The 27,028-nt window shown below is 35.5% G+C and overlaps 3 protein-coding genes and 1 non-coding gene across 4 annotated transcripts; 2 read left to right on the top strand and 2 right to left on the bottom strand.

Annotated features, from left to right (window-relative positions):
* Nucleotides 1–726: 726 nt before the first annotated feature.
* LOC149498309 (uncharacterized) lies at nucleotides 727–1,185 on the top strand. Its single transcript, XM_089717296.1, has one exon. The coding sequence runs from the start codon at nucleotides 727–729 to the stop codon at nucleotides 1,183–1,185; it is 459 nt and encodes a 152-aa protein (XP_089573422.1).
* Nucleotides 1,186–3,885: 2,700 nt separating this feature from the next.
* Nucleotides 3,886–5,024, bottom strand: LOC105634375 (calmodulin-binding protein 25). Its single transcript, XM_012217223.4, has one exon. It carries the CDS (start codon nucleotides 4,780–4,782, stop codon nucleotides 4,105–4,107), a length of 678 nt encoding a protein of 225 aa, XP_012072613.1. The 5' UTR covers nucleotides 4,783–5,024; the 3' UTR covers nucleotides 3,886–4,104.
* A 12,781-nt stretch (nucleotides 5,025–17,805) lies between these two features.
* Nucleotides 17,806–22,851, bottom strand: LOC149498307 (uncharacterized). Its single transcript, XM_089717295.1, has 6 exons — nucleotides 22,027–22,851; nucleotides 20,016–21,798; nucleotides 19,476–19,724; nucleotides 18,921–19,355; nucleotides 18,237–18,794; nucleotides 17,806–18,185 (listed from the first exon to the last, which is right to left on the bottom strand). Exons 1-6 carry the CDS (start codon nucleotides 22,849–22,851, stop codon nucleotides 17,806–17,808), a joined length of 4,230 nt encoding a protein of 1,409 aa, XP_089573421.1.
* Nucleotides 22,250–22,356, top strand: LOC149498308 (small nucleolar RNA R71). The gene has a single exon (XR_016319845.1). It is a non-coding gene; the product is annotated as a small nucleolar RNA R71 (small nucleolar RNA).
* Nucleotides 22,852–27,028: the final 4,177 nt, after the last annotated feature.

The following is a 27,028-nucleotide window of genomic DNA, read 5'->3' as shown; positions in this document are numbered from 1 at the left end:
TGTTTTGACGTCTCAGCAGCAGCCACTATCGGCTCCTGATCCTGATGCTGCAGACGATACCTTGGTCACCCCTCCTGGCGCTACATCACATCCAGCAGGTACTCCTCCCGGCGATCCGACATTGGGAGATCCGACATCAAATCCTGCAGATGAGCAGCAGCATATATAGATTTGATTTTGGACCTTTTTAGTTTTTCATTTGTATTTTCATATTTTAATTTGTTCAGAACAATAAAAATTACATTTTTATATTGTTCTTGAATTGCGTATGTGATATATATACATTTATGTCATTTTTCACAGGTGCAGAAAAATTTTGGTTTCAAAATAATATTTAATTTTTTTTATTTTTTTTTTGCAATTTTGCGACCGATTTGATACCAAAAATACAAATTTTGAATTAACAATTTGCGACCGATTTTCTGCGACCAAATTTGCGACTGAATTTCCAATTAAACCACGACCAAAAATTGCGACCGATTATTCAATTTTGCGACCGATTTTATCGGTCTCCAATTTGTGACCGATTGTCTCATCGGTCGCAAACTTATTTTGCAACCAGTATTTTTGCGACCGACATGCTTCGGTCACAGATCGGTCGCTAAATGAAATTAGCGACCGATTTTTGCCATTTTGCGACCGATTTGTCGGTCGCAAAATGGCATTTTTTTTGTAGTGATAACTCCTGAGACATTAGTAACTTCCATCACAAGGAACCCCCTTGCTATGGCCATCCACTTTGTTGATCATGAGATACCAAAGAGGGGTGCAATGCACAATCGCACCCTTTATATTATAGTACAAGCCAAGGGTAAGACAGTACCTATGGTCTTTGTGGATAATGGGTCGACTTTAAACGTCTACCCCTTGAAAGTTGCTAGCTCTTTGGGGTTAACAGCTGAAGATTTTGTACCGTCTGATCACATAGTGAGGGCATATGACAACATAAGAAGAGAAGTTTTGGGCGTGGCTGATTTAAAAGTCATAATCGGGCCCGCATTTGTGACTATACCATTCCAAGTGGTGGATGTCCCTACTTGTTTCAACCTCCTCCTTAGAAGGCCCTGGATTCACTCGACTAAAACAATAACCTCCTCGCTTCACCAAAAACTAAAATTCCCCTACAATGATATAGTCGTGACAATCAAAGGAGACCTGACAGAGGAATCTAAAATCCTGCCCTAGCGCCACTACTAGAGATTTAACCTGAACTAGTGGTGTATCCTCTGACTGGCTTCTCCTTCAACTCAGTCCAGTTCATCCAGGAAGAACCAGGTAACAAAATCTTTCCAATGGATTTTGACCCCTACAGTAATCCCTTGGTAGTTAACATGATGTGGGCCATATGTTATTTTCCAGGAATAGGACTTGACCGAAACCAATAGGGCATGGCCTCCTTCTCCGAGTTTCCAATTGCTGAACCTCCCTTCAGTCTTGGACTAGAAGACGCCAAACAAGTGGCGAGAACAAGAGGTGAAATAAGGGACATTCCAATGCACTCATGCTTCAAAACCCTCAAAGGTTATTTTGTTAAAGAGGGAGAATCTGAACCTTACTACTTCTTCCAAGAACCTTGGTATTGCCTTGTGACCATGAAACTAATACCTGGTTTTAAAATTCTTTTTTATGTCAAGCTGTTAATAGAAGACCGTGAACCTCTTTTCAAGCTCAAATAGACTGGGAGGACAACATGAAAGCCTCTCTCTTTGACGTGTGAATGATTAGCAATAAAGTGGAAGCAGACCCCGCAAGCCTCATACAACCTATCGAAGCGTCTCTTCAGAACTGGTACTTGGAGTTACACGTAGAGCAATCCACCTTTCTCTTGCCTGAACCTAAGTTTGAGTCAAAAACAGAATCTGAGTTGGAGTCTAGCTCGGAGTCTAGTTCAGAGTCTTCTGAGTCTTCTTTGTCATCCCTCTCTGCGTTAGGTGCCCTTTTTATTGAACTAAATGTAGATGTCAATCGTGGCTCTTTTATTTCTAATGAAAAGTTTCAATGTTCTTGTTATTTTCTCTCTACCTTGAATGAGATTGCTGGCAAAAGTGAAGATGAAACAGAAATAAAAATAACAAAAGAACAAATAAATATTATCACAAAATGAACCAAAACATACATTTGAGTTAGGCTTACTATGGGCCTCGGGGCCTTAAGCTTAGCTAGGCCCTAGTACCGGTGCAACCCATAGTTTTGGGTCGTGACATAAGCAACCCAACTTTTATGACAAAACTACATTTTTCCTTCTACAAAGTTAATTTTTCAATTATTTTACTTATATAACTTATTTATTTTATCAAATTTGACCAAATTTATTTTTAAAAATTTATTTTTTAAAAAAATTATCTTTTCAAAAAATAGTTTTCTTATTATTTTTTATCTTTTATTTTAATATTTTTTTAGCATGTCATTTACTATCAAGAAGAGAAAGATTCAAGTTAAATGTCCATTTATCACCAAATTAAATGCAATAATTTCATTAATATTATTGTTATTTTATATATTTATTTTAATAAAAATATAAAAAATTACGTAGCATAACATAAATATAATTGGTATTTATTATTTATTTTTATAAAATTACTATTTTAATGATATTTTATGAAACAAAAGCAAATGAATTTTCAATTAAATTTGTTCCATACATAATTATATGGAATTCAATTAAATTCATTTACAAATGAATTCTACTAAAATTAATTTACAATTAAATTCCACGTTTTCAATTCATGTACACGAAGCGAAGTATTAGAGTTTGAATAAGTAATATATAAAATATGATAACAATCTAAATAAAGCTTTTCCTAAGAAACATAATATAGTCCTTTTTGTCATACCACTAAGTTTTATTAAATTGGAAGAATTATCACTTGTTGTATAATTTACGATATTATTTTAATTCTTCTTGTTATATAATTTATGATATTATTTCAATTCTTTCTACCTCCAATAGATAAGAGAGAATTTACATAGCATTTTGCATGAGACATAATTAAAAAAATTTTAATTAAAATCTTAATTTATTATAAATAAATTTTTATATTATAATATTTATTATGAATAACATATTCATTTTAACTTGGAAAATTAATATGATTATAGAGTTGATACATTGTAAATTTGAAGTTAATTTGTATTAAGAAATATTCTCTGTCTCATTATATTTTTATGATTTGACAAAACACGCATATAAAGAATTTAGTCAATAAAAATTATTTTGTTATTTTTTACTCTTAATAATTCATTAAGATATTAAAAATCTTTCATTCAAAACGTAATTATAGAATTTATTATAAAAAAAATAATTATTTACATATTTAAATTTAAAAATTTTGTAAATATTTTAGAATAATAAGTAAATAGGACGGGATATGACAGTAAGGCGTGAGAAAATGAAATACAAAAAGTAATAGGAAAGTGCAGTGAAGGGGGGAAGCAATGAAGTCAGTATACATGTAATGCTGACGCAATAATGAGAGAGAGAGAGAGAGAGAGAGAGAGAGAAGAATAGTAAACGAAACCAACCCCAACAACACAGTACTGTCCGTCTCCATTGTGTGACTGTGAGATTGGGAAGAGAAACTCTTCGTCTTAATTCGTACAGCCAGGTGTAGCGTATTCACCACTTTCTTCAACCCATCAAAATCATCACAATAAATTCTCTTACTATCATTCATCACTATAATCCAACGCCTATCCAAAACGTATATTTTGCTCTACATGACATGTACAGGTCAACTTTTTCAAAATCAAACAAATTTTTCAATTTTTTAATTTCTTCTTTATCACTTTATTTTTTTTTTTATCAATTTTTAAATCCCATAACTTCAACATGTAAAAGGTTATATTCCTTTTTGAAAAATGTTAGTATTCATTAACACGATGAAATGAAAATACACAACAAAGAAACTATATTAAGTTATTACTTAATAAACAAGAAAAGAACTAACCCAAACAAAGGCCCCCACTAAAATATAAACAGATCCAAACACAAATCCTCCACTGCATAAGCCTCTCTAATATAATTTAGGGAAAAAAAAAAATATCCATAAGTACCCCCCCACCAAAAAAAAAAAAAAAAAAAAAAGGCAAAAAAAGCTAAAAAAATTACATAACTTTCCATGACTCTAGAGTGGGAAAGCTGGAAAAAGTGTCATAGTCTAGCCCAGCAGTAGGCCCGCCATCAGCAACAACGGGCTGGGGAAAAGAAACAGTGGCCGGCCCAGGCCCAGACCCTGACCCAGTCCCAGACCCGGAACCAGGCGTGACGCTCACGACCATTTGTGGCTGTTGATGATGATCCAGCAAAAACGCAGATGTATCGAGAGTGGGCAAGCATCCGGCAGCTGCATGGAGGCGGGTACCAGGTCTCTGTGGCTCAGGCTTGAGCACAGGGACAGGTGGCAACTGGGCGTTACCGAATCTCACACCAGTAACCTGTTGCACCATCTGCCTGAAATTCGCCGGATCCGCAGTTATAAACGTAGTCTGAGAACGCTTGGACGCGCGAGACTTGCGTTTCGAGACTTTGCCAGAAGTAGCAGGGATCCCGTTTCGCTGACGCTTGGGAGGAGCAACCGTTTCAGGGTCCGACCCCGAAACGTTAGAAGCGGTAGGAGTGGTAGGAGGGTGTTGTGTATCGGAGCAGATAAGGTTGTTATCGGAAAAGAGTGATTTCTGGAGGGCTTTAGTTAGAGTTTCGGTGTCGCGAGCATAGGCTTCAGAAATCCATGAGTCCTGAAAAGTTCTGAAGAGGAATGGTTCCAAACTGGCCAAGTTCTCCATTAATTATGTAATTACTTGACAAATTAACAAGTTAGTGGAAACTAAGGCTGAATAGACAGATAAATAAGATATCAGAGCATCTTGTTAAGGTATACAAGAGCAAGAGAAAGAGAAAGGGAGTTGACTTGGAACTTGACCAGTGAGTAACCCCAGAGACAGAGAGAGAGAAAGAGAGAGCGCTTTGAACCCCAAGGAAGAGAGAAATGAAGTAAAAGAAGGAGAGGGAGTGAACGAGAGGATAGAGAAATAGATTAAATAGGGCGGTGGAGACTAGGGGAGGAGGAAGAAACCGCGTTGTTAGGGGGAACACGCGTCAGCTTTATCGTACGGAGATTACCCTTTTCTTAAACTAGACTAATCTGACTTAAACCATGGTTTCGCTTTGGTTATTTTCGACTACTGATACTCTCGTGTACCCTTTTCTTTTTTCAAATTTTATGTATATACTCACTCTATACATGAATATTAAGATTTTTTCTAAGTTATTAACAAAAACAATTAATTTATCCACACAAATAAGATGGGATGGTAGAAATTCTTTCTCTCTTAATTAGGGGTTTCAAATTCGAGTTAAGAATATAGAGTTCATTTAGATACTCGAGAGTGTTGGGACACTGAATAGTTAAAACCAAAAAACAAAACAATTAACTTTTTTAGATTACAATAAAAATTTTATTAATATAAATTAAATTATAATTTATCTCACATGATTAATAATTAACCTGTTTAATATATATAAGTGTAAAATTGATAAAAAGTTTATAATTACTATTAATATTTTCAAAATGATTTTTATTTGTGGATAAAAAATATTGTAAACCAACTTATATGGAATTATGCATCCTAGAGGTAATTAACTATTCCATTTATCAATTTCAATTGAAATATTAATATTAAACTATTTTTATTTAAAAAATAATTTAGTCATCCTAATTTATGATTAGATATTTATAATATTTAGTTATTTAATTATTCCTTTATTATTATTATTATTCGATAACGCATATATAATATTATACTTTTTCTAGTCATTTATTCCATAAAAATAATACTTTATAAATAAGAAATGGATAGATCTCAAAAATTAACAAATAATAAAAATGTGATACTTATTTAGTGTCATAATTTTTTTCATATTTTACTTTTTAGAAGTCAAGTAAGGATAAATTATGGTGGAAGAGGTAATAATTTTTATCAAAATTTATGAATTACATAATTAATTAGTGTGTATATATATATATAAACGAGTCTTTATTTATTTATTTTGAAGGTTTTGACTGTCAAGCCGCGTTGTTCGGCGTCTTTCATCTTCACGCGTCGTCTGTCTGTCTTTCTATTTTTAATATAAAATGTATAGTTGCATTAGATACTTGAGCCTTTGGCGTCTATCCTCCAGTCCATTATTATATACTAGAGAGAGGGCCTGAGTTGATTTGGTGCAAATTCAATTGGTGAATTTTTATATAAATAAATAATTTTATTATTTTCTTATAAGAGCTTGACATGTATGGCAAATAAATAAGACTCAAAAGAAAAATAAATAAATAAATGGATAATGCTATTTGGATCACAATATAGTTATCACTCATGTGCGAATCATAAGTGATTTTTTATAAAGTTAAATATCAATAATGTCTTGTTGTGTGTTGAAAAATGAGAATTTGAACTATAATTACCTATACATTTTTTAACCTTTTGTTTGGATGAAAGTATTTTTTTTTTTTTTTCCAAACTCATATGTTCTAAATCTTTGCAATTTGGAGAGAAAATAAAGGAGGAATGTAAAAATTTCATTCATTTTTATTAAATTATTCAAATACCCCCAATTTAATTAACAAACTTTAAACATTTCTTAAATACTCCATTATTTAAGTGATGACATAAGCGTCAATTTTAATAATAACATTTTCTTTCTTCTAAAATTTTGTCTTTCCAAATAAAGGAAAATAAAATTGTCTTTTCTCAAGGCCTTTGATTTTAAGTTCTATAATTCATTTTATCTTGAGCTCACTTAGGCTCACGATTTTAAGTTTTGTGCGCGCTGTTTTTAGAGCATTTGCCATTGTGCTCTGCATTTTTTCTTAATACTTAAGAATTAAGAATTGGACGATCAATTATAGTAAAAAGTTTAGAGCATTTGCAATTGTGCTCTGCATTATTTACTAAAAGAGATTTTGGTGTGTTATAAATATATTAATAGTGGTAATTTTAAGGTCAGAACTTAAGCAATTTGTTGTAGATTTTTAAATTGAGGTGAATATTTAGAGTAAATAAAGAATGTTGGATTAAGAGTAAGTCAGACAATAATGGATGCAGAAACAGTATTTGAGGAACGCATAGTGTTATGGTAGGGAATAGAAAACATATTATGGTTATGTTATGAAAGCAGTTAAGGGTTGGAATCATTTTATTAAAATGCTCTAAACCCCAATCTAACTGACATGCCACTGTTAGATAATATTTGAACAAAATTTTAAAGGAAAAGTTCATGTTTAAATGTTTGAAAACATCATATTTACTTCTCAAATCCTTTGAGTTATCTGAAATTTCCATTGAAATATGGTTTTGAAAGGATATGATAAAACTTTAACAAGCATGCTATTATTTTATTTTTTTGTATTATGACATTTTATAAGATTTTATGATAACTAACTTTAAATTCCTTCGATTGTGTTAAGCTTTCAAAGAAAGGTTTGACATAGCTGACTTAGTCTTGAAACAAGTTTTCTGGAATGTGTTGTGATATAGTATACTATGGAATGCTTGTACATAAGGGTTACTATTATTTTGGTTCTTAAAGCCTAAGTATATTTAATGATCTCATCTTTATAAACATTGATTATAAATCACAGAGATGAAATTAAATTTGGAGAAAGGAAAAAAGTATGGATAAATATATCAAATCAATGTTTTGCATGAATGTCAGTTTATCGATGCATGAATATACTAATAATGCATGGCAATATAAAAAATATAGTGCATTAAGTGTAATTTCAAGGGGAGCTGTGAATACTCAAATTTTGAGGCTCAAAAGCCAGTTTTTCCGGACTGCAAACAATCTGGCCGGACCGCAAACAGTCCGGCCGGACCGGAGGCCATTTTGGAAATTTACCGGAAGTATGCCAATATGGTACTTAAAACGTCCGGGACGTCGCGAGGATCGTAGAACTAGTTCCGAAATATTTTTTGGAGGTCCGAAACTCCCGGAAAAACCTCCGGAATGAAAAGTAGCAGAACCACCGGCCTCGGTGGCTAGGGCCGCCGAGCCCTGACGGCCCAGGCCGCCGAAACAGTCCGTTTTGGCCTATAAATACGGCCCCGGTGTGACCTTTCAACTCACTCAGTCTGTGTTGACGGACGCTCCTTCTCCCCTACGCTCCTTGCGATTCTTTACTGCTTTTCTGCATTTTAGTTTAGCTTTATTGCTTTCTTGCTTTGTTAAGTGGTCACTAAATTTAAATTAATTAATATTACCTTAACGAGGAGCTTAACCTGGAGTTAAGAAGCAGTCGACGATTAAATCAGGTACATGAACTAAACTCTGGCTATTTAATTTTAGCACTTCATGCATGCTTCTCTTCTACTCCTAATTATTCTACAACTGCATAAATGCATTCACGTCAATCATTAGGCAAATAAACTGCCTCAATTAAATAATTTAGGCTAAATGCCCGGTTAATCAATAATCGTGGTATTAAAGCCTAAATTCAACAATATTGGCTTAAAATACCTAGTTAATTAATAGCTATGGTATAATCGCTTTTATGTCGAACAAATCCGGCTTAAGTCCAATTAATCAATAATTGTGGCTAAAAGGCCTTAATTAAACACGTTTTTCTTGGCAATAAATTGCCTACATTGCAATTCAATTGATCACTTTCGGCAAATAAATTGCCTATAAGTAGATTAATCATTTTCTTAGCGACAAATCGCTTAAATCAAAATTTTGGCTAAAAGCCTTCAAATATCAACTTTTGGCAAATAAGTTGCCTTAAATCAATCTTTTTGGCTAAAAGCCTTAAATCAACATTTTTTGGCAACAAATGCCTAATCAAATCAATCAATTTTCAGGCAAAATGCCTAAAAAAAATGCAAGAAGCATACACACACCCATGCATAAAGCATACCCATTCAAAGCCCTCTAAAAGAGGCCTACCGAACTACGTTGACTTTGATCTTCCATTCAAACGGAAGTACGTAGGCACGTTTGGGATTAAACCCCGAGCGGCAAGTCGAAATCACTTAAACATTTCATTGGTCCAATTACACCTTTTACCTTGCAAAGCATGCATTCTTTGGTTAGTTCATCAACATGACATAGTCTCGGGATCCACCTCGGGTTCGAAGATTGTGCCTTAGACATTGGGTTAATTAATCTAGTAATTAGGTTAATTAAATTTAGAGTCACTTAGGGTTTTTCCTAGTTTACCCTAAAATAATTAAACAAGGTGGCGACTCATACATTCACGTGCATTTCTACCCTTAGTCACATGCATTTGTTTGCATGATATTTTGGGGAGGGGTTCACAGGAGCTCAATTCTAACCTCTTTTATTGAGGATTCTAGGTCGAGTGACAGATTTCCCTAAATTTCGACCGGTCAGTTTGGTTGGGGGCCCGCTTCCTAAGCTGAAATCTATAGATATGGCTTCGTACCTCGTTTGTATGAGGATCTGGGCGCATGAAGTTCTACCATTGATTAGGATGGTAGAGTTTTGAAGGTGCCACTCGAGGAGTGGGCTTACAGGGTGCCGAACGGACCAGGCTTTTAGTTGAAAACTAGTCCTGATGGTTTTACCAGATGGACTGCGCTTTAAAGCATGTTGTGTGTCGGACGGACCGAGCTTAGCAGTTGATAAAGTGCAAGACAAACCGAGCTTAATTGACAAAGTCCTCTTGCTACATTTTTTAGTTTGAAAAAAATGTTTAAGTCCTCAGTGGAGTCGCTAGCTGTATGCCCCCAACCGAAGCACCGAGAGAAAGGAGGTCTAGATGACGGATTCCTTTTTGGTCCAATCAGGCCTATTGGTCGGTTCGTCATGAAAACTAGTAGGAACTCCTTATGGTTCCTTTTTTGTTAGTCAGATTAACAGATTATCATATTACGGCTTGTTTTAGCGTTTAAGTGATGTCGGGTTGGCTCTTTAGAGGGCTTTGACTGTGTGTGGTGTGATAGAGTCGCCACCTTAATTTCTTTTTATTTTTAGAAAAAATATTAAGGAAAAATTTCCATGATGGACTCCATTTTCAGTTTGCCTTTCAAGATAAAATGCACTAGCCTCGAATCATTGGGTTCAGGACTAGATTTTCGGCTTCTTTGGAAATGAATCAACTGTTCGAGTTATAATTGAGAAATCAAAATAGTGTTTTGCATATGAATGTCAGTTTATCAATGCATGGACATACTAATAATGCATGACAATATCAGAAATATAGTATATTAAAAATAATAAATGAAAGGTGAGTAATTCAGAAGGGAGCCCAACTTTAGCCTCGTGTATCAAAGATTCTAGGTCGTGCAACACATTTCCCTAGATCCTAACTAGTCAATTTGGTTGGGGGCCTGCTACCTAGGCTGAAATCCATAGGTATATCTTCCTACCTCGTTTGTATGAGGATCAAGGGGCTTAAAGTTCTACCATCGGTTAGGATGGTAGGGTTTTAAAGGTACCACTCGGGGAGTGGGCTTGAAGGTGTGCCAAGCAGACCGAGTTTTAGTTGAAAATTGATTTTATTAGTTTTACCGGACAGGCCGAGCTTAAAGCATACAATGTGCAGGAAGGACCGACCTTGATAGTTGATGAGGTGCCAAACGAACCAGGCTTAATTAACAAAGATTGGGTTTAAGTGATTATACCCTAGGTCGCGGGGTTGAGAGGTAGGGCGGTGCAAGCATGTGGTTGCGAAGCTCCACAGTGGTTAATGACCAAAGAGGTCGAGTCTTCCTCCAATTTAAGCAAAGGTTGGACACGAGGACCCTATTGTAATCTTATAATATTGTTAATTAATGTATTATTAATTAATTCTTAAATTAATTAATAATAAATTAATTAACTAGTAGATTTGAACCAAGGAAGACCAAAGTGTTAATAAAAGTTGAAAGGATCGACTTTTAAGTTCCAAGTTGTGCCTTAAACTCAACTAAGGAAGAAGAGCAAGGTTGGACTATATTGCACTAGAATCATTCGAGGGAGAGTGTGAGTCGTTGATGCTTGAGAAGTGCTCAATCAAGCAACAAGAGGTGCTTGAAATGAGGGGGGAAGGACCATATTTATATGCCAAGGGGGTTGCTGGACAAAAACACGGTGGTACCAACCACCTTGAAAACGGTACCTATATGCCCTGATTCAGTACCGATCGAGGAGCTCAGTACTAACCCAGTCGGTATCGATCAAGGGCTGATCGGTGCCGTCCAGGAGCTGGTCGACACTAATCAGAGCAAATTACTGTCCTGCCACTAGTCTTTGATTTTAAGGTTTTCGAGCTTCTAGGAGTCCGTTCGGACCCAAAACAACGTCCGATTGAGCTGATTCTCACGCCGTTGAAACTGTAGCGAAATTTGTTTAGAGCCTGGTGTTGAAATCATGGTCAACAATTCCATGTGAAGTTGGAGCAATAAAGATCGATAAAGCCTTATATGATCTAGGAGCCGGAGTTAGCCTGATGCCATTATCTATCTTCAACAGACTGAACATTGGAGAGCTCATACTGACCCGAGTTGTCCTACAACTAGCTGATTAATCTATTCAATATCCAAGCGAAATTATAGAAGATGTTCCACTCAAAATTGGCAAATTCTTTATTCTAGGGGACTTCTTGGTATTGGAGATGGAAGAGGATACACAAACATTCATCCTTTTGGGCCAACCTTTCCTAGCAACTGCTGGAGCTCTTATAGACATCAAAGAAGGAAGACTCACCTTAAAGGTAGGAGAAGATGAGATAGTCTTCAACCTGCTTGATGTGATGAAGCAGCCAATGCAAAATGCAGAATATTTCAGAATTGACATCGTGGATGAAATTTTAAAGGAGATAATTAGTAAGGAAATCTGTAAGGACCCCTCAACAAGTTCATTCCAACTATTTATAATGATGAAGAGGAAGATCCTGAGCAGATAAAAATAGACCCTCCACCTGATGACTTATCAATAGGAGATCCAAACACACCACTAACTGCAGAGATCATACAAAAGGTTGAACTGAAACGCTTACCTAAGGAACTAAGGTATGCATTTCTCGGTCTTAATGATACTTACCCTATGATAATTACTTCTTTTTTAAATGTTGATCAAGTAGAAAAATTATTGCATTTGCTTAAATGCATAAGAATATCCTAGGATATAATAGTAAAAGTATAAAAGGTATAAGTTCATCAATTTGCATGCATAGAATTTTATTTGAAGATGGATTTAAACCTTCAATTGAGCCACAAAGAAAACTGAACCCAAATCTTAAAGAAGCAGTTAAAAAGGAAATAACTAAATTGTTAGACGTATGTATCATTTATTCTCGACAGTCAATGGGTCAGTCCAATTCATGTAGTGCCTAAAAAGGGAGTAATCATTGTAGTTAAAAGAGAAGATGACACAACCCTAGCCACTAGAGTTGTGATAGGATGGCAAATGTCCATTGATTATAGAAAATTAAACAAAGACACTCAGAAGGATTATTTTCCTTTACCTTTTATTGATTAAATTTTAGAAAGACTAGCTGGTAATTCCTATTTTTGTTTTCCTGATGGATTTTTTAGGATTTTTATCAAATTTGCATTCACCCTCAAGATTAAGAAAAGACCACATTTACTTGTCCCTATGGTACTTATGCATTTAGACATATGCCATCTGGATTGTGTAATGCACTAGCTACCTTTCAAAGATGTATGATGACTATTTTTCTGATTTTCTTGAAGAATGCATGGAAGTATTTATGGATATTTTCTATTTATGGCTTAACGTTTGAAGCTTGTTTAGAAAACCTTATGCTAAATTGGGAAAAGTGCCATTTATGGTACAAGAAGGAGTTGTTCTCGAACACATTATTTCGAAGCGAGGTATAGAAGTTGTTGCATCTCTTTTGAGTTCCCGCAAGTATACGGATCGCAACGTAGTAATAAAAGATCGATCCCACGAGGAACGGGTTGAGTTCACTTGCTACTTTATTCTTAAAGATGTGTTTACAGAAATAAGGATACAGAAGTGATTAATTTCTATTTATGCTAAATCTAATATTTAATTAACTCTAGAGATAAGTGTGTAGTAAGATACTTAGAATAATTAATCATACACAGGATTTTCCCTTTCTGTGCAAAAGCTTGTAACATACAACAAAGAATTCTTTAATTACATATGGTAGGGTATAATTCAACCTCTCAGTATAGAATTATACTATCTATTATATGTATTTCTACTTATAATAAAAACCTTACCTTGTTAAATATTAAACCTAATTCTTATTCTTTGATTATTTCAATAAGACAGATTTAATTTCAACAGAAATAAGTGAAATATGCATATGTAAATTCAACTCAATGAATTAAATCTCTTTGATCTTTACTAAAATATTTCCTTTTGAGAATATAAACTAGTAACTTTGATTAAACAAAGATCAAAAGATAACTTAAGGAATTTTTATTGAATACTACCAATTAAAATTGTTGCTTTGCATAGAAGAGTTATGAAGAACAACATACAACAAGTCTATAAAACAAGAGAAAGAAGTAATCTAACTCAAGCCTCCGGAGGGCGTCACACCTCGAGGAACTTCTTGATGTTCTTGGCACAATCAATAACAAGTGACTCTCGTCAACTTGCTCTAAGTACTACTAACACACTTCTCCTAATACAATCTAAGTGTTTCTGTTTCTGAATCTAACTTTTACTATGAATCTCTATGTCTGTCTCTTCTTTTTGCTTCACTTTGATTGCTATTTATAGAGGAGGAGAGCGATGGTGGTTTTGGTAATGATTGGTTGGCCAAAAGGTGCTTGAGGTGACTTCTCTTGGGAAGAGTCCCGACCCTTGCATGGAAAGATATGATTTTCTGATGAAAAGGTAGCAATTACGTCTCCTGGAAATCTCGACTCGCGCTCGCGCTTGTAAAGGTCATGCTCGCTACTTCTGCTCCAAGTGTCTCTGCCTCTCAAAAGTGCTTTTCGCGCTCGCACATATGTATGTCGCGCTCGCGACTTGTGCTGGCAAACCTTCTGACTCTCAGGAGTGTTTCTCGCGCTCGTGCAGATGGAAGGCGCGCTCGCGATTTCTGCTCCAAATGCGTCTGACTCTTAGGCCTGCTTTTCGCGCCCGCGTATGTGAATGTTGCGCTCGCGACTTGCCTTTTCTGGGTGTAGGTTGTGCGCGACACCTCTGGTAGCACTCACGACTTGGGCATTTTTCTTTGTTGCGACTTGCTTCGCGGCGCGAGGGCTAGATCAAGGATTTCTTCCATTTTTTTTAACTTGTTTTGGCCCTATTTTTGTATAAAACAAATCTTTGCTCCAACTATGTTCCTGAAAATTACTTTGAAACAAAACAACACGAACAAACGTAAAATATACAAAAGCAATCATGCATTCATGCAATTTATATAAAAATAACATAACAAGATTTGCCCGCTTTGCGAGGCTATCAATTCCCCCACACTTAGCTCTTTGCTTGTCCCTAAGCAAAATATTTATCCTTCTTTTTGAACTTCATGTTGATCATGTTTGTTTTTATTCATTGATTTAGACTTCTTAAGTAATCTACCAAAGATAAGAGATTTATGTATTTTATGAACCAAGTAGTGTGAATGAATATGACATGTAAAAATTTCAATATAGCAAATAAAAATCTAAAGTATAAGAAATCTAGTCATTTTAAGGTATGAGATAGGCAATTCTCCATCCTTAGAATGCAAAGAATAGGAAGTACTTTAGATAGCATACATGTATTGTTTCTTATCTCAAGGCATTTTTAGGTAGTCTTATTTCTATCTCACTAAGTGGTTGCATTTTATGCTCCATACCACTTCATTGCTTTATTATTTTCTTTTTTCTTTTTTCTTTTTCTTTTGTGGTTGCATTTTATGCTCCATACCACTTCATTGCTTTATTATTTTCTTTTTTCTTTTTTCTTTTTTCTTTTTCTTTTGTGGTTGCATTTTATGCTCCATACCACAATTTTTTCTTTTGCTATCATTTTTCTTGTGCTATCATTTTTATTCAAGGTATGTGGGAATGTAAATGATAAGTGGTTGCATTTTATGCTCCATACCACTTTGCTTTTAAAACGGATTTTCCGTTATTCCCTCTATCGTATATTTTTCTCTCTTGAACATACCTTCATCCTTTATTGACTTGAAACATACAAGTATTTAATTTTCATTTTCTTCCTATTCTTCATTCAAGTTAGGATTCAGGCTTCTCTAAAACAAAAGATAATGTCTAGATAATTAACTAAAGATTAAAATGTGCTATTTGAAAATTTTAATATGTCATATCTAATATATTAATACTTAAATTCATATAGGCATTTTAATCTCTTTAATCATGGTACATTATTCAAGACTTCTATTTCAACAAGCAAAATACAAACAAATCAACATTTAGAGACTAAAACATTGAACTAAGGCAAAGAAGTCGACTTTTTTAATTGTCACACTTATATATATATATATATATATATATATATATATGAAATGAACTGAGATAATGAAATGTAAGTCTCCCCCACACTTAAAAGACACAATGTCCTCATTGTGGGAGGAGAAATGCAAAGAGAACACACATCACATGCATAAACACACAACAATAATGAAAATAAAATAAAAACTAAAGAGGGACAGAAAAACCTTAGGCCTCCAGAGAACCTGGAGGCGACAGAGTGAATTCGATATTTTGGTGGTGGAAATATTTCATCCACTTCCGTTCCATCCGTTCGTGGTTTTTCTAGATTGTATACAGTTTTTGTCCCATGTCAAAAACAGTAACTTGCAAGGTTTCCTGCGATTGCTGTAAAGCTTCCACTTTACCCAACACTTGCTTCCATACAGCGACTTCATCTTCTTCTTCTTCTGCGTTAGAAGATGAGGTGACTGGTGCTTTGCCTTTCCGCTGTCTTTGCCTTTGTGCTTCAGATGTTCCTTCATCGCGATCGCTGTGCCCGACTCTTCTTTCCCATGGCTTCCAACGATAATTTACTGTGCTGCCAGTTTTCACTTCCTCAATTAAACCTGTCTTTTTCAAGAATGCGCCATCCATATTCCGAAAAGTGTCTGTAGGTTGGGGTTGATAAGGTGGAATAGGCATTCGAGCAACATATGCCAAGATAGGTGCCATACTACCGACTCCTAAAGCAACTTTGCCTTGATGACGAGAGGCGTTGTATATTGTATCGAGCACCATTCCTGCAACGTCTACTCGTTTTCCTTGCAAAATACATTCCAACACAAACAAGTCTCTTGTTTGGACTTTGGAGGCTTCCACTCGTCCAAACAAAGCATAACACAAGTACTTATGCAGGTATAAAATACTTTCATCCTTAATCCATTTATTTCCAGCATTTCGAGGAGTAAAAGTTGATTGACCCATTAGTATTTCCTAAACGGAAGATGCATTCCAACCTTTCGGTTTAGAAGCACATCCATTTTTGGGGAATCCTAACCATTGGTGCATTTTATCATAGTCCACAGTTAATTCCTCTCCATCCACTCTAAATTTGATGGCCATTTCAGTATCATCTACCCAATCAATGGTAGTCAATAACTCTAAACTTAATTTATCATTCTCAGGAATTTGTAATTGACTAAATATTTCAAAATTTAGAGTTTTCAAATATTCCTGCACTTTCTCTAAAATTCCAGTAGTCTGTAAAAAGGTTTGGTCAAGAAGATACATACCTGTGAAATTGCACTTGGCAAGGCGGGTGTAGCGTTCTCCTTCCTCCATAGTATATATGGGGAAAGGAGCCTTATACCTGGTGGCCAAATCCCTTCGTGCTGGTGCAGAGGAGGAAGATCCTTCCTTGTTCTTCTTGGCTTTTTGCTTGAATGGCATGGTGTGAGTGTAGATGGAGATATTTCATTCAAGATATGCAAAAAAGAGGGTTGCTGGGAATTAGTTTTTCACTGATGAAGTTTGGGGGTTTGTAAAGAAGGGAATGGAAAATCTTTTATATATGAATTTAGGGAAAGATAGGGTTGAGTAGTTAATGGGGAAGTTGAAAAGGAAGGGTTTTGATTGGATTTGAAAGGTTATTTACAGTTTTTGCAGGTTTGAATGCCTTGGGAAGGAGAAGAATTGATTTGAATGTGAGAGGGCAGTTGAGAATTTCTGACCGTTGGGAAGTTGCGCCAAAAATTTGTGGAATCGCGCCAGTAATTTTTCTAGAGTCGCGATCGCGTCTGAAAGTCGCACTCGCGAATGGTTGTCTCTGTGCTTCTGTCCTTTGTTGTGCCCTAATCGTGCCCGTGCTTGCTGTGATCGCGATCGCGGAAGTGGATCTCAACGCTATTGACTTGTTTTGCAGAGAACTCGCGCTCACGCAGATGAATGTCGCGATCGCGAGTTTGTTTAAAAAGCTTTTGTCTCTTTTTTGCAACATTCGCGCTCGCACCTTCTTTATTCGCGCTCGCGAGTTTGGTTTCCTGCAAAATAAATTCCCTGCATACTTGATTTTTGATGAGTTTCCTCCTTTTTTTTTTTTACTTATAACTGATAAAAACAAATAATCAAATAATAAGTTATAATAAACAAAGTATATTAAGTAGTTATTGAAATTGTATATACCTATTTGATTCAAAATGTTACCTGCGGTGGGTCATTAATTTTAGTACCCAAATAAAGCTTACACCTCTGTCCATTGACCACAAATATGGAACCATTAGATAGATTCTTCAATTCTAATGCTCCATGATTTGAAATTTTGATTACCTCAAATGGTCCACTCCATCTGGACTTCAATTTTCCAGGAAATAGGCGTAGTCTTGAATTAAATAATAACACTTTGTCTCCTTCTTTAAATGATTTGATTCGAATCTGATTATCATGTCATTTCTTAGTTCTTTCCTTATACAACTTGGCATTTTCATATGCTAATAATCTGATCTCATCAAGTTCATTTAACTGAAGTTTCCTTTTGTAGCCAGCCTTGCTTAAATCAAAATTTAAAGACTTTATTGCCCAGTATGCCTTATACTCTAATTCTAGGGGTAGATGACATGCTTTTCCATAAATTAAACGGTATGGAGACATCCCAATTGGTGTCTTAAATGCCGTTCTATATGCACAAAGTGCATCATCGAGTTTAAGTGACCAATCCTTTCGTGATGAATTGACAGTTTTTTCCAAAATCCACTTAAGCTCACGGTTTGAAATTTCCACTTGACCACTAGTTTGTGGATGATACGGGGTAGATACCTTGTGGTGTACTCCATATTTTCTCAAAAGGCTTTCAAATGATCTATTTCAAAAGTGCGTACCTCCGTCACTTATGATTGCTCTTGGAACCCCAAATCTGGTAAATAGTGCTTTTAAGAATTTGACCACTGTATTGGCGTTGTTTGTGACACAAGCTTGTGCTTCAACCCATTTGGAAACATAGTCAACAGGTATTAAGATATAACTTTTACCTTGTGAAGTAGGAAATGGTCCCATAAAGTCGATCCCCCATACATCGAATATTTCTACCTCCAGTATGTTGGATAGAGGCATTTCATCTTTTCGACTTATGTTGCCAACCTTTTGACACCTGTCACAATGAGAGACAAATATGCGTGCATCTTGAAATAGGGTAGGCCAATAAAAACCACTTTCCAAAACTTTTGAAGCCGTTCTATTTGCTCCATGATGCCCTCCATATGGACTAGAGTGACAATGTAAAAGTATATCTTGTATTTCTGTTTCCCTTACACACCTTCTAATCATACCATCCATACATATCTTAAACAAGAATGGTTCATCCCGTAAGAAATTTTTAGCATCTGCATAGAACTTCTTCTTTTGTGCATAAGTCATATCTGGAGGTATTATGTTAGAAGCTAGAAAATTTGCAATGTCAGCATACCAAGGTGTGTGAACATGTTGTACTAACATTAAATTCTCATCTGGAAAATTTTCATTTATAATTGTAGATTCTCCTATTGGTCCTTCTTCATTTTCCAAACATGATAAATGATCAGCAACTAAATTTTGAGAACCCTTCTTGTCCTTAATTTCAATGTCAAATTCTTGCAATAATAACACCCATCGAATAAGACGTGGTTTTGCATCTTTTTTAGCAAATAGGTATTTCAATACAGAATGATCAGTATAGATTATGACTTTGGCTCCTAACAAATATGATCTGAATTTATCACATGCATATACCACATCCAACATTTCCTTCTCAGTAGTTGTATAATTCATTTGAGTACTAGTTAGAACATGGCTAGCATAGTATATCACATGCAATTTTTTCTCATGTCGTTGGCCTAAAACACACCCAACAGCAACATCACTAGCATCACACATTATTTCAAATGGTAATCCCCAATTGGGTTTTGCCATAATAGGTGCACTTATTAATGCATTCTTTAAAGTATTAAAAGCTTTCAAACATTCTGCAGAAAAATCAAAAGATGCATCTTTAACAAGTAAGTTGGTTAGAGGTTTAGCAATGATAGAAAAGTTTTTTATAAACCTCCTATAAAACCCTGCATGACCTAGAAAAGATCTTATACCTATAACCGTAGTAGGAGGAGGTAATTTTTCTATGGTTTCTATCTTTGCCCTATCTGTCTGGATTCCTTCCTTACTTATTTTGTGCCCTAAAACAATTCCCTCATCAACCATAAAGTGGCATTTCTCCCAATTCAAAACCAAGTTAGCACTTTCACATCTTGACAATACAAGATCTAAATTTTTCAAACAACCTTCAAATGAATCACCATAAACAGAAAAGTCATCCATGAAGACATCCATAATTTCCTCTATATGGTCATTAAAAATCACAGTCATGCAACGTTGAAATGTTGCAGGTGCATTGTATAATCCAAAAGGCATGCATCTATATGCAAATGTACCAAATGGACAAGTAAATGTGGTTTTCTCTTGGTCATTCGGAAAGATATAAATCTGAAAATATCCAGAATATCCATCGAGAAAACAATAGAAAGCATGACCAGCAATTCTTTCTAACATTTGATCTATGAATGGTAATGGAAAATGATCTTTTCTTGTAGCTGAATTGGGTTTTCTATAATCAATACATACCCTCCAACCTGTAGTGGTCCTAGTAGGGATTAGTTCACCATTTTCCTTTTTTACTACAGTCATTCCTCCCTTTTTAGGCACACATTGAATTGGACTCACCCATTGGCTATCTGAAATTGGGTATATTATTCCTGCATCTAACAATTTGATAATCTCTTTCTTCACTACTTCTTTCATATTAGGATTAAGTCTTCTTTGTCTTTCTGCCTTAGGTATATGTCCATCTTCAAGATTGATGTAATGCATGACTCGATTTGGACTTATCCCTTTAAGGTCAGAAATTTGCCATCCTATACTCTTAATCCTATTTCTAACAAGTTTTAACAAATCATTCTCTTGATCTACAGTTAATTTGTTAGAAATAATTATAGGAAGTGTGTGATCTTTACCTAAGAAAGCATATCGTAAATGACTTGGTAACTCTTTAAGGTCTACTATTGGTGGACTTTCAATTGATGGTGGCAAAGGTTCATGCTCCCTAAGCAATATTTCAGGTCTTAAATTTATAAACTCCTCTTCTTCAATATTGACATTTTCTTCCTCAAATTTTTCATTATCTTCCAGGGTAAACATTTCTTGTATGCATGCATCAACTATGTCAATTCTTATGCAATTTCCTTCATCCATAGGATACTTCATAGCTTTGTCTATATGGAATTCAATAACATCATCGCCTATCCTAAGGACTAATTTTCCTTCTGAAACATCAATTAATGCCCTCCCTATGTTCATAAATGGTCTTCCTAAAATAAGAGGATAATTTTTATCATAAACAAAGTTAAGTATGACAAAATCAGTTGGAAAAATAAATTTGTCAACCTTAACAAGTACATCCTCAATGATACCATAGGGTCTTTTAATAGTTTGGTCAGCAAGTTGTAAAACCATATTAGTTCTCTTAACTTCATCTTCTAATCCCAGTTTCTTAAAGAGAGATAATGGCATCAAATTAATACTTGTTCCTAAGTCACAAAGGCATCTAGGAAAATCTACTTTACCTAATTTGCATGGTATAATGAAACTCCCTGGATCTTTGAGTTCAGTAGGTAACTGACTTGAGATTATGGAACTACAATCCTCAGTCAGGGTGACTGTTGATACATCTTCCCAACTACGTTTCTTCGAGATCAATTCTTTAAGGAACTTACCATAGTTTGGAATTTGTGTGATAGCTTCCATGAGTGACATGTTGATATGCAAATTTTTCAGTTTATCAATAAAATTTAAGAACTGCTTATCTTGCTCTTGCTTCTTGAGCCTTTGCGGAAAAGGTGGCCTATCTTGATAAGCTTTAACATTGTCCTTCTCCTTATCCTTTCCTTTTTCTTGTTCTCTTGATCCTGCACTATTTACTTCAATGCTCGGTTCACAAACCGGCTCCACAGTTGCATTATTCAAAACATTAGCATCAATACCCGAAGGAACTATTTTATCTACTATTTTTCCACTTCGTAAGGCAATGGCACTCACATTCTCCCTAGGATTCTTTTCTGTATTACTAGGAAGATTTCCCACTTCACGTGAGGAAATAGCATTTGCAAGCTGCCCTACTTGAACCTCCAAGTTATGTATGGATGATGAATGATTTTTGAATAACTTGTCAAACTTTGATTCTAACCATTTAAAACTATCATCTTGACTACTCATCTTTTGGTTAATTCCTTCCAGAAATTTATCAATTTTATTAGTGAATTGTCCTAGTCTATCTTGAGATTGACTACCCTGATTTCCCCTATCTTGATTATCATGGTTTCTCCAAAAAGAATGATGATAATTACAATTTTCAGCATTCTAAGTATTTGAATATGGACCGCGAACTTGTCCTTGGACATAATTCACTTGTTCCTCCATAACCAGATGCTTATAATTACATTCATTTGACACATGCCCATTTTGACCACAATTGTCACAAATAAGAGATGTTGATTTACTTATGTTTAAGTTATCAATTTTATAAGACAAAGCATAAATCTGTGCTTGCAACATAGTTAAAGGGTCTAATTCATGCACTTTCTTTACCGAATTCTTTGACGAAGATGAAGACTCATTATTAGTAGTAGAATGATTTACCTGAGCCCTTTCGGTTGGCCATATGCTATTATTATTGGCCATCTCTTCTAGTAACTCAATTGCATCATTGGTAGTCTTCTTCATTAATGATCCCCCTGCCATAGCATCTATACTTACTCTTGTAGAAGGTGTTACCCCATTGTAGAAAGTTTGAATCAATATATTTTGGGGAAGGCCATGGTGTGGGCAAACTCGTTGGAGTTCTTTATAGTGATCCCATGCCTCGTATAGGGATTCATTTTCATGTTGGGTAAACGAGGTTATTTCTTTGATAAGCCTAGCGGTTTTTGCTAGTGGGAAGTATTTAGACAGGAAGGCTTGGGCTAGTTGTTCCCAGGTAGTGATAGAATTTGGTGGTAATGAATTCAACCAAGCTTTTGCCTTATCTTTCAATGTGAAAGGAAATAACCGTAACTTAATAGCATCTGCTGGTACTGAATTCATTTTAAATGTATCACAGATCTCAAGGAAACTGGCTATATGCGAGTTAGGATCTTCATTCGTTAATCCATAAAATTGAACACTATTTTGTATCATCTGTAATAGAGCAGGATTAATCTCAAACTGGTTAGCATTTACCGGTGGACGTACTACTCCTTTTTGTGAACCGTTTAAACTGGGAGTGACATAGTCCATCAACCTCTGTGGCGTATTTCCATCACCCATGATTCTGCAATTTCTTCTTTTCTTCTTCTTCTTTTGTTGTGAAAGGAATTGTTCAATCTCAGGCTGATAATCCTCTAATTCACTGTTTGAAGATCTGGTACTTGGCATATGAGATGCGTGAATTATGTGTTCCTGCAAAAATTTGAATCAAAACAAGCAAGTATCTTAATTAAAATAAACTGCAAATCACATATAAGAATATTTCGTTAAATGACAGAACACCGTTCCCCGGCAACGACGCCAAAAACTTGTTGCGTCTCTTTTGAGTTCCCACAAGTATACGGATCGTAACGTAGTAATAAAAGATCGATCCCACGAGGAACAGGTTGAGTTCACTTGCTACTTTATTCTTAAAGATGTGTTTACAGAAATAAGGATACAAAAGTGATTAATTTCTATTTATGCTAAATCTAATGTTTAATTAACTCTAGAGATAAGTGTGTAGTAAGATACTTAGAATAATTAATCATGCACAACATTTTCCCTTTCTGTGCAAAAGCTTGTAACATACAATAAAGAATTCTTTAATTACATATGGTAGGGTCTAATTCAACCTCTCAGTATAGAATTATACTATCTATTATATGTATTTCTACCTATAATAAAAACCTTACCTTGTTAAATATTAAACCTAATTCTTATTCTTTGATTATTTCAATAAGACAGATTTAATTTCAACAGAAATAAGTGAAATATGCATATGTAAATTCAACTCAATGAATTAAATCTCTTTGATCTTTACTAAAATATTTCCTTCTGAGAATATAATCTAGTAACTTTGATTAAACAAAGATCAAAAGATAACTTAAGGAATTTTTATTGAATACTACCAATTAAAATTGTTGCTTTGCATAGAAGAGTTATGAAGAACAACATACAACAAGTCTATAAAACAAGAGAAAGAAGTAATCTAACTCAAGCCTCCGGAGGGCGTCACACCTTGAGGAACTTCTTGATGTTCTTGGCATAATCAATAATAAGTGACTCTCGTCAACTTGCTCTAAGTACTCCTAATACAATCTAAGTGTTTCTGTTTCTGAATCTAACTTTTACTATGAATCTCTATGTCTGTCTCTTCTTTTTGCTTCACTTTGATTGCTATTTATAGAGGAGGAGAGCGATGGTGGTTTTGGTAGTGATTGGTTGGCCAAAAGGTGCTTGAGGTGACTTCTCTTGGGAAGAGTCCCGACCCTTGCATGGAAAGATATGATTTTGTAATGAAAAGGCAGCAATTACGTCTCCTGGAAATCTCGACTCGCGCTCGCTCTTGTAAAGGTCGCGCTCGCGACTTCTGCTCCAAGTGTCTCTGCCTCTCAAAAGTGCTTTTCGCGCTCGCGCATATGTATGTCGCGCTCGCGACTTGTGCTGGCAAACCTTCTGACTCTCAAGAGTGTTTCTCACGCCCGTGCAGATGGAAGGCGCGCTCGCGACTTCTGCTCCAAATACGTTTGACTCTCAGGCCTGCTTTTCACGCCCGCGTATGTGAATGTCGCACTCGCGACTTGCCTTTTCTGGGTGTAGGTTGCGCGCGTGACCTCTGGTAGCGCTCGTGACTTGGGCGTTTTTCTTTGTTGCGACTTGCTTCGCGGCGCGAGGGCTGAATCAAGGATTTCTTCCATTTTTTTAACTTGTTTTGGCCTTATTTTTGTATAAAACAAATCTTTGCTCCAACTGTGTTCCTGAAAATTACTTTGAAACAAAACAACACGAACAAACGTAAAATATACAAAAACAATCATGCATTCATGCAATTTATATAAAAATAACATAACAAGATTTGCCCGCTTTGCGAGGCTATCAGAAGTTGACCAAGCCAAACTAGAGGTGATAGAAAATCTACCACCACTGTCATCCGTAAAAGAAATCAGAAGCTTCCTAGTACATGATGGATTCTATCGAAGATTCATGAAGGACTTCTCAAAAATATCAAAGCCATTGTGCCACTTGTTAGGTAAAGATGTTCCCTTTCTCTTTAACGGTGACTGTATGAACTCATTTTATAGGTTAAAGAAGGCACTAATATCTATACTAGTAATAACGCCACCGGACTGGTCACTTCCTTTTGAATTGATGTGCAATGCAAGTGATGCAGCCATTGGAGCTATACTTGGGCAAAGGAAAGATAAGAAGCATACACCATCTACTATGCTAGTTGGACACTAGACGAGACACAAGCCAATTGCACCACCACAGAAAAGGAATTTCGAGTTGTAGTATAGGCTTTAGATAAATTTCGAGACTATCTATTTGGATCAAAAGTTACCATATATACAGGTCATGCGGCGATCAAATACTTAAACTAGAAGGAGGATGCGAAGCTATGATTTATTAGATGGGTCCTACTGCTACAATAATTCGACTATGAAATCAAAGACAAGAAAGGAACAGAGAATGTGGTAGCAGACCATCTATCCAAAATCAGAAGAGAAGGAGATATCGAAGATGACCCCTTGGTGACAATTCATGATTCATTTCTAGGAGAGCAATCTTTGCTATCTAAGAAATAAGAGCACCATGGTTCGTAGACTACACCAACTATCTAGAAAGTAAATAATTCCTCATCACCTCACTTTTGACGAAAGAAGATGCTTTCTAAGAGAGGTAAGGAATTACTATTGGTATGAATCACTCCTTTACAAGTGATGTTTGAACAGAATCATTCGTAGTTATCTACCAGAAGATGAAGTGCTACACACTATCTTTTAGTGCCATTCTTCACCATATGGAGGACACTTCGGTACTGCAAAACCAGCTGCGAAAATCCTACAGGTTGGATTCTTTTGGCCTAATCTTTTTAAAGATGTGAAGCAATTCATCACCACTTGCGACAAATGCCAAAGAACGGGAAATATATCCAAAAGAAATGAGAAGCCATAAAAAAAAATTCAAGAAGTAGAACTATTCGAAATTTGGGGCATTGACTTTATAGGACCCTTCCCACATCGTTCAACGATAGATACATTCTAGTCGCAGTGGACTATGTATCTAAATGGGTCGAAGCAATAGCAGCACCAACAAATGTTTCAATATATAGTTGTCAAATTTCTGAAGAAGTACATCCTCACCAGATTCGATACACCCAGAGCTCTTATCAGTGATGGAGGATCACACTTCTACAATCGATCTTTGGAGATTCTGCTAAAAAGATACAGAATCACTCACCATATAGTCGCTCCTTATCATCCTCAGACGAACGGGCAAGTCAAAATCTCCAATCGTGAATTAAAGGCCATTCTGGAAAAAATAGTAAATAATTCTATAAAGGACTAATCTTTAAGATTAGATAATACTCTATGGGCTTACCATACAGCTTTCAAAACACCGATCGGAATGATTCCATTAAGACTCTAGTGGATTTGGAACACAAAGCGTTTTGGGCTATCAAAACTCTAAATTTCGACTTGAGGAAAGCATCCGAATAGAGACTACTGTAGATAGAAGAATCAGAAGAAATACGACTTGACACCTACAAGAATGCAAGAATTTATAAAGAGCAGACTAGACGTTGGCATGCCAAAAATATTTTGAAAAGGGAGATTAAAGAAGGAGACCAAGTACTGCTATTTAATTCCTGACTCAGACTATTCCCAGGGAAAATAAATTCCCGCTGGTCTGGGCTTTATAAGGTGATCAAAGTCCATCTGCATGGCACAGTAGAAATTTGGAGCAAGAAATTCGAAACATTCAAAGTGAACCGCCAGAGACTCAAACTCTATCTAACTGGAGAGAACCTGCCTGACGTAAGCGGGTGGAACCTCATCAATCCAGGTTAATACCCTATCCCTAGTTAATATATATATTAGTATATAAATATTTTTTTATAAGTATTAAAAATATAAAAAGGTAATTAGTAATTATATATAGTTAGCATTTTTATTTTTTATCTTCTAATATTATAAATTTTTATCAGTAGGAATATATATACATGTATATTCTTATATTAAGTTCACCAAATATACTAATTATAAAACACAAAAAATAATATAAAATAAAATAAAATAATATATATGTATGCATTTTAGCAGCAAGCTAGGCGAGAGCCTAGTCCCCTAAAATTAGACTTTAGGCCATCGCCTAAGAGGGAACTAAAGCACACCCATGAGATCGCCTACCTCAGCCAAGGAGCCAAGGCAAGCGACCACCTACCAAGAGGTAGGAGATCGACTACCTCAACCAAAAGGCCAAGGCAAGAGATTGCCTAAATGGAGAAAAGCAAGACTAACGCGCACGCCTAACTCTAGGTATGCAACTTTAAGCACTCACTTACTCAACACACATTTGTCAC

The sequence above is a fragment of the Jatropha curcas genome, chromosome 2 (assembly GCF_041381405.1).
Source record: "Jatropha curcas cultivar XTBG-Jc1 chromosome 2, XTBG_Jcur_1.0, whole genome shotgun sequence".
Lineage (NCBI taxonomy): Eukaryota > Viridiplantae > Streptophyta > Magnoliopsida > Malpighiales > Euphorbiaceae > Jatropha > Jatropha curcas.
This window is presented reverse-complemented; position numbering and strand designations above follow the sequence as displayed.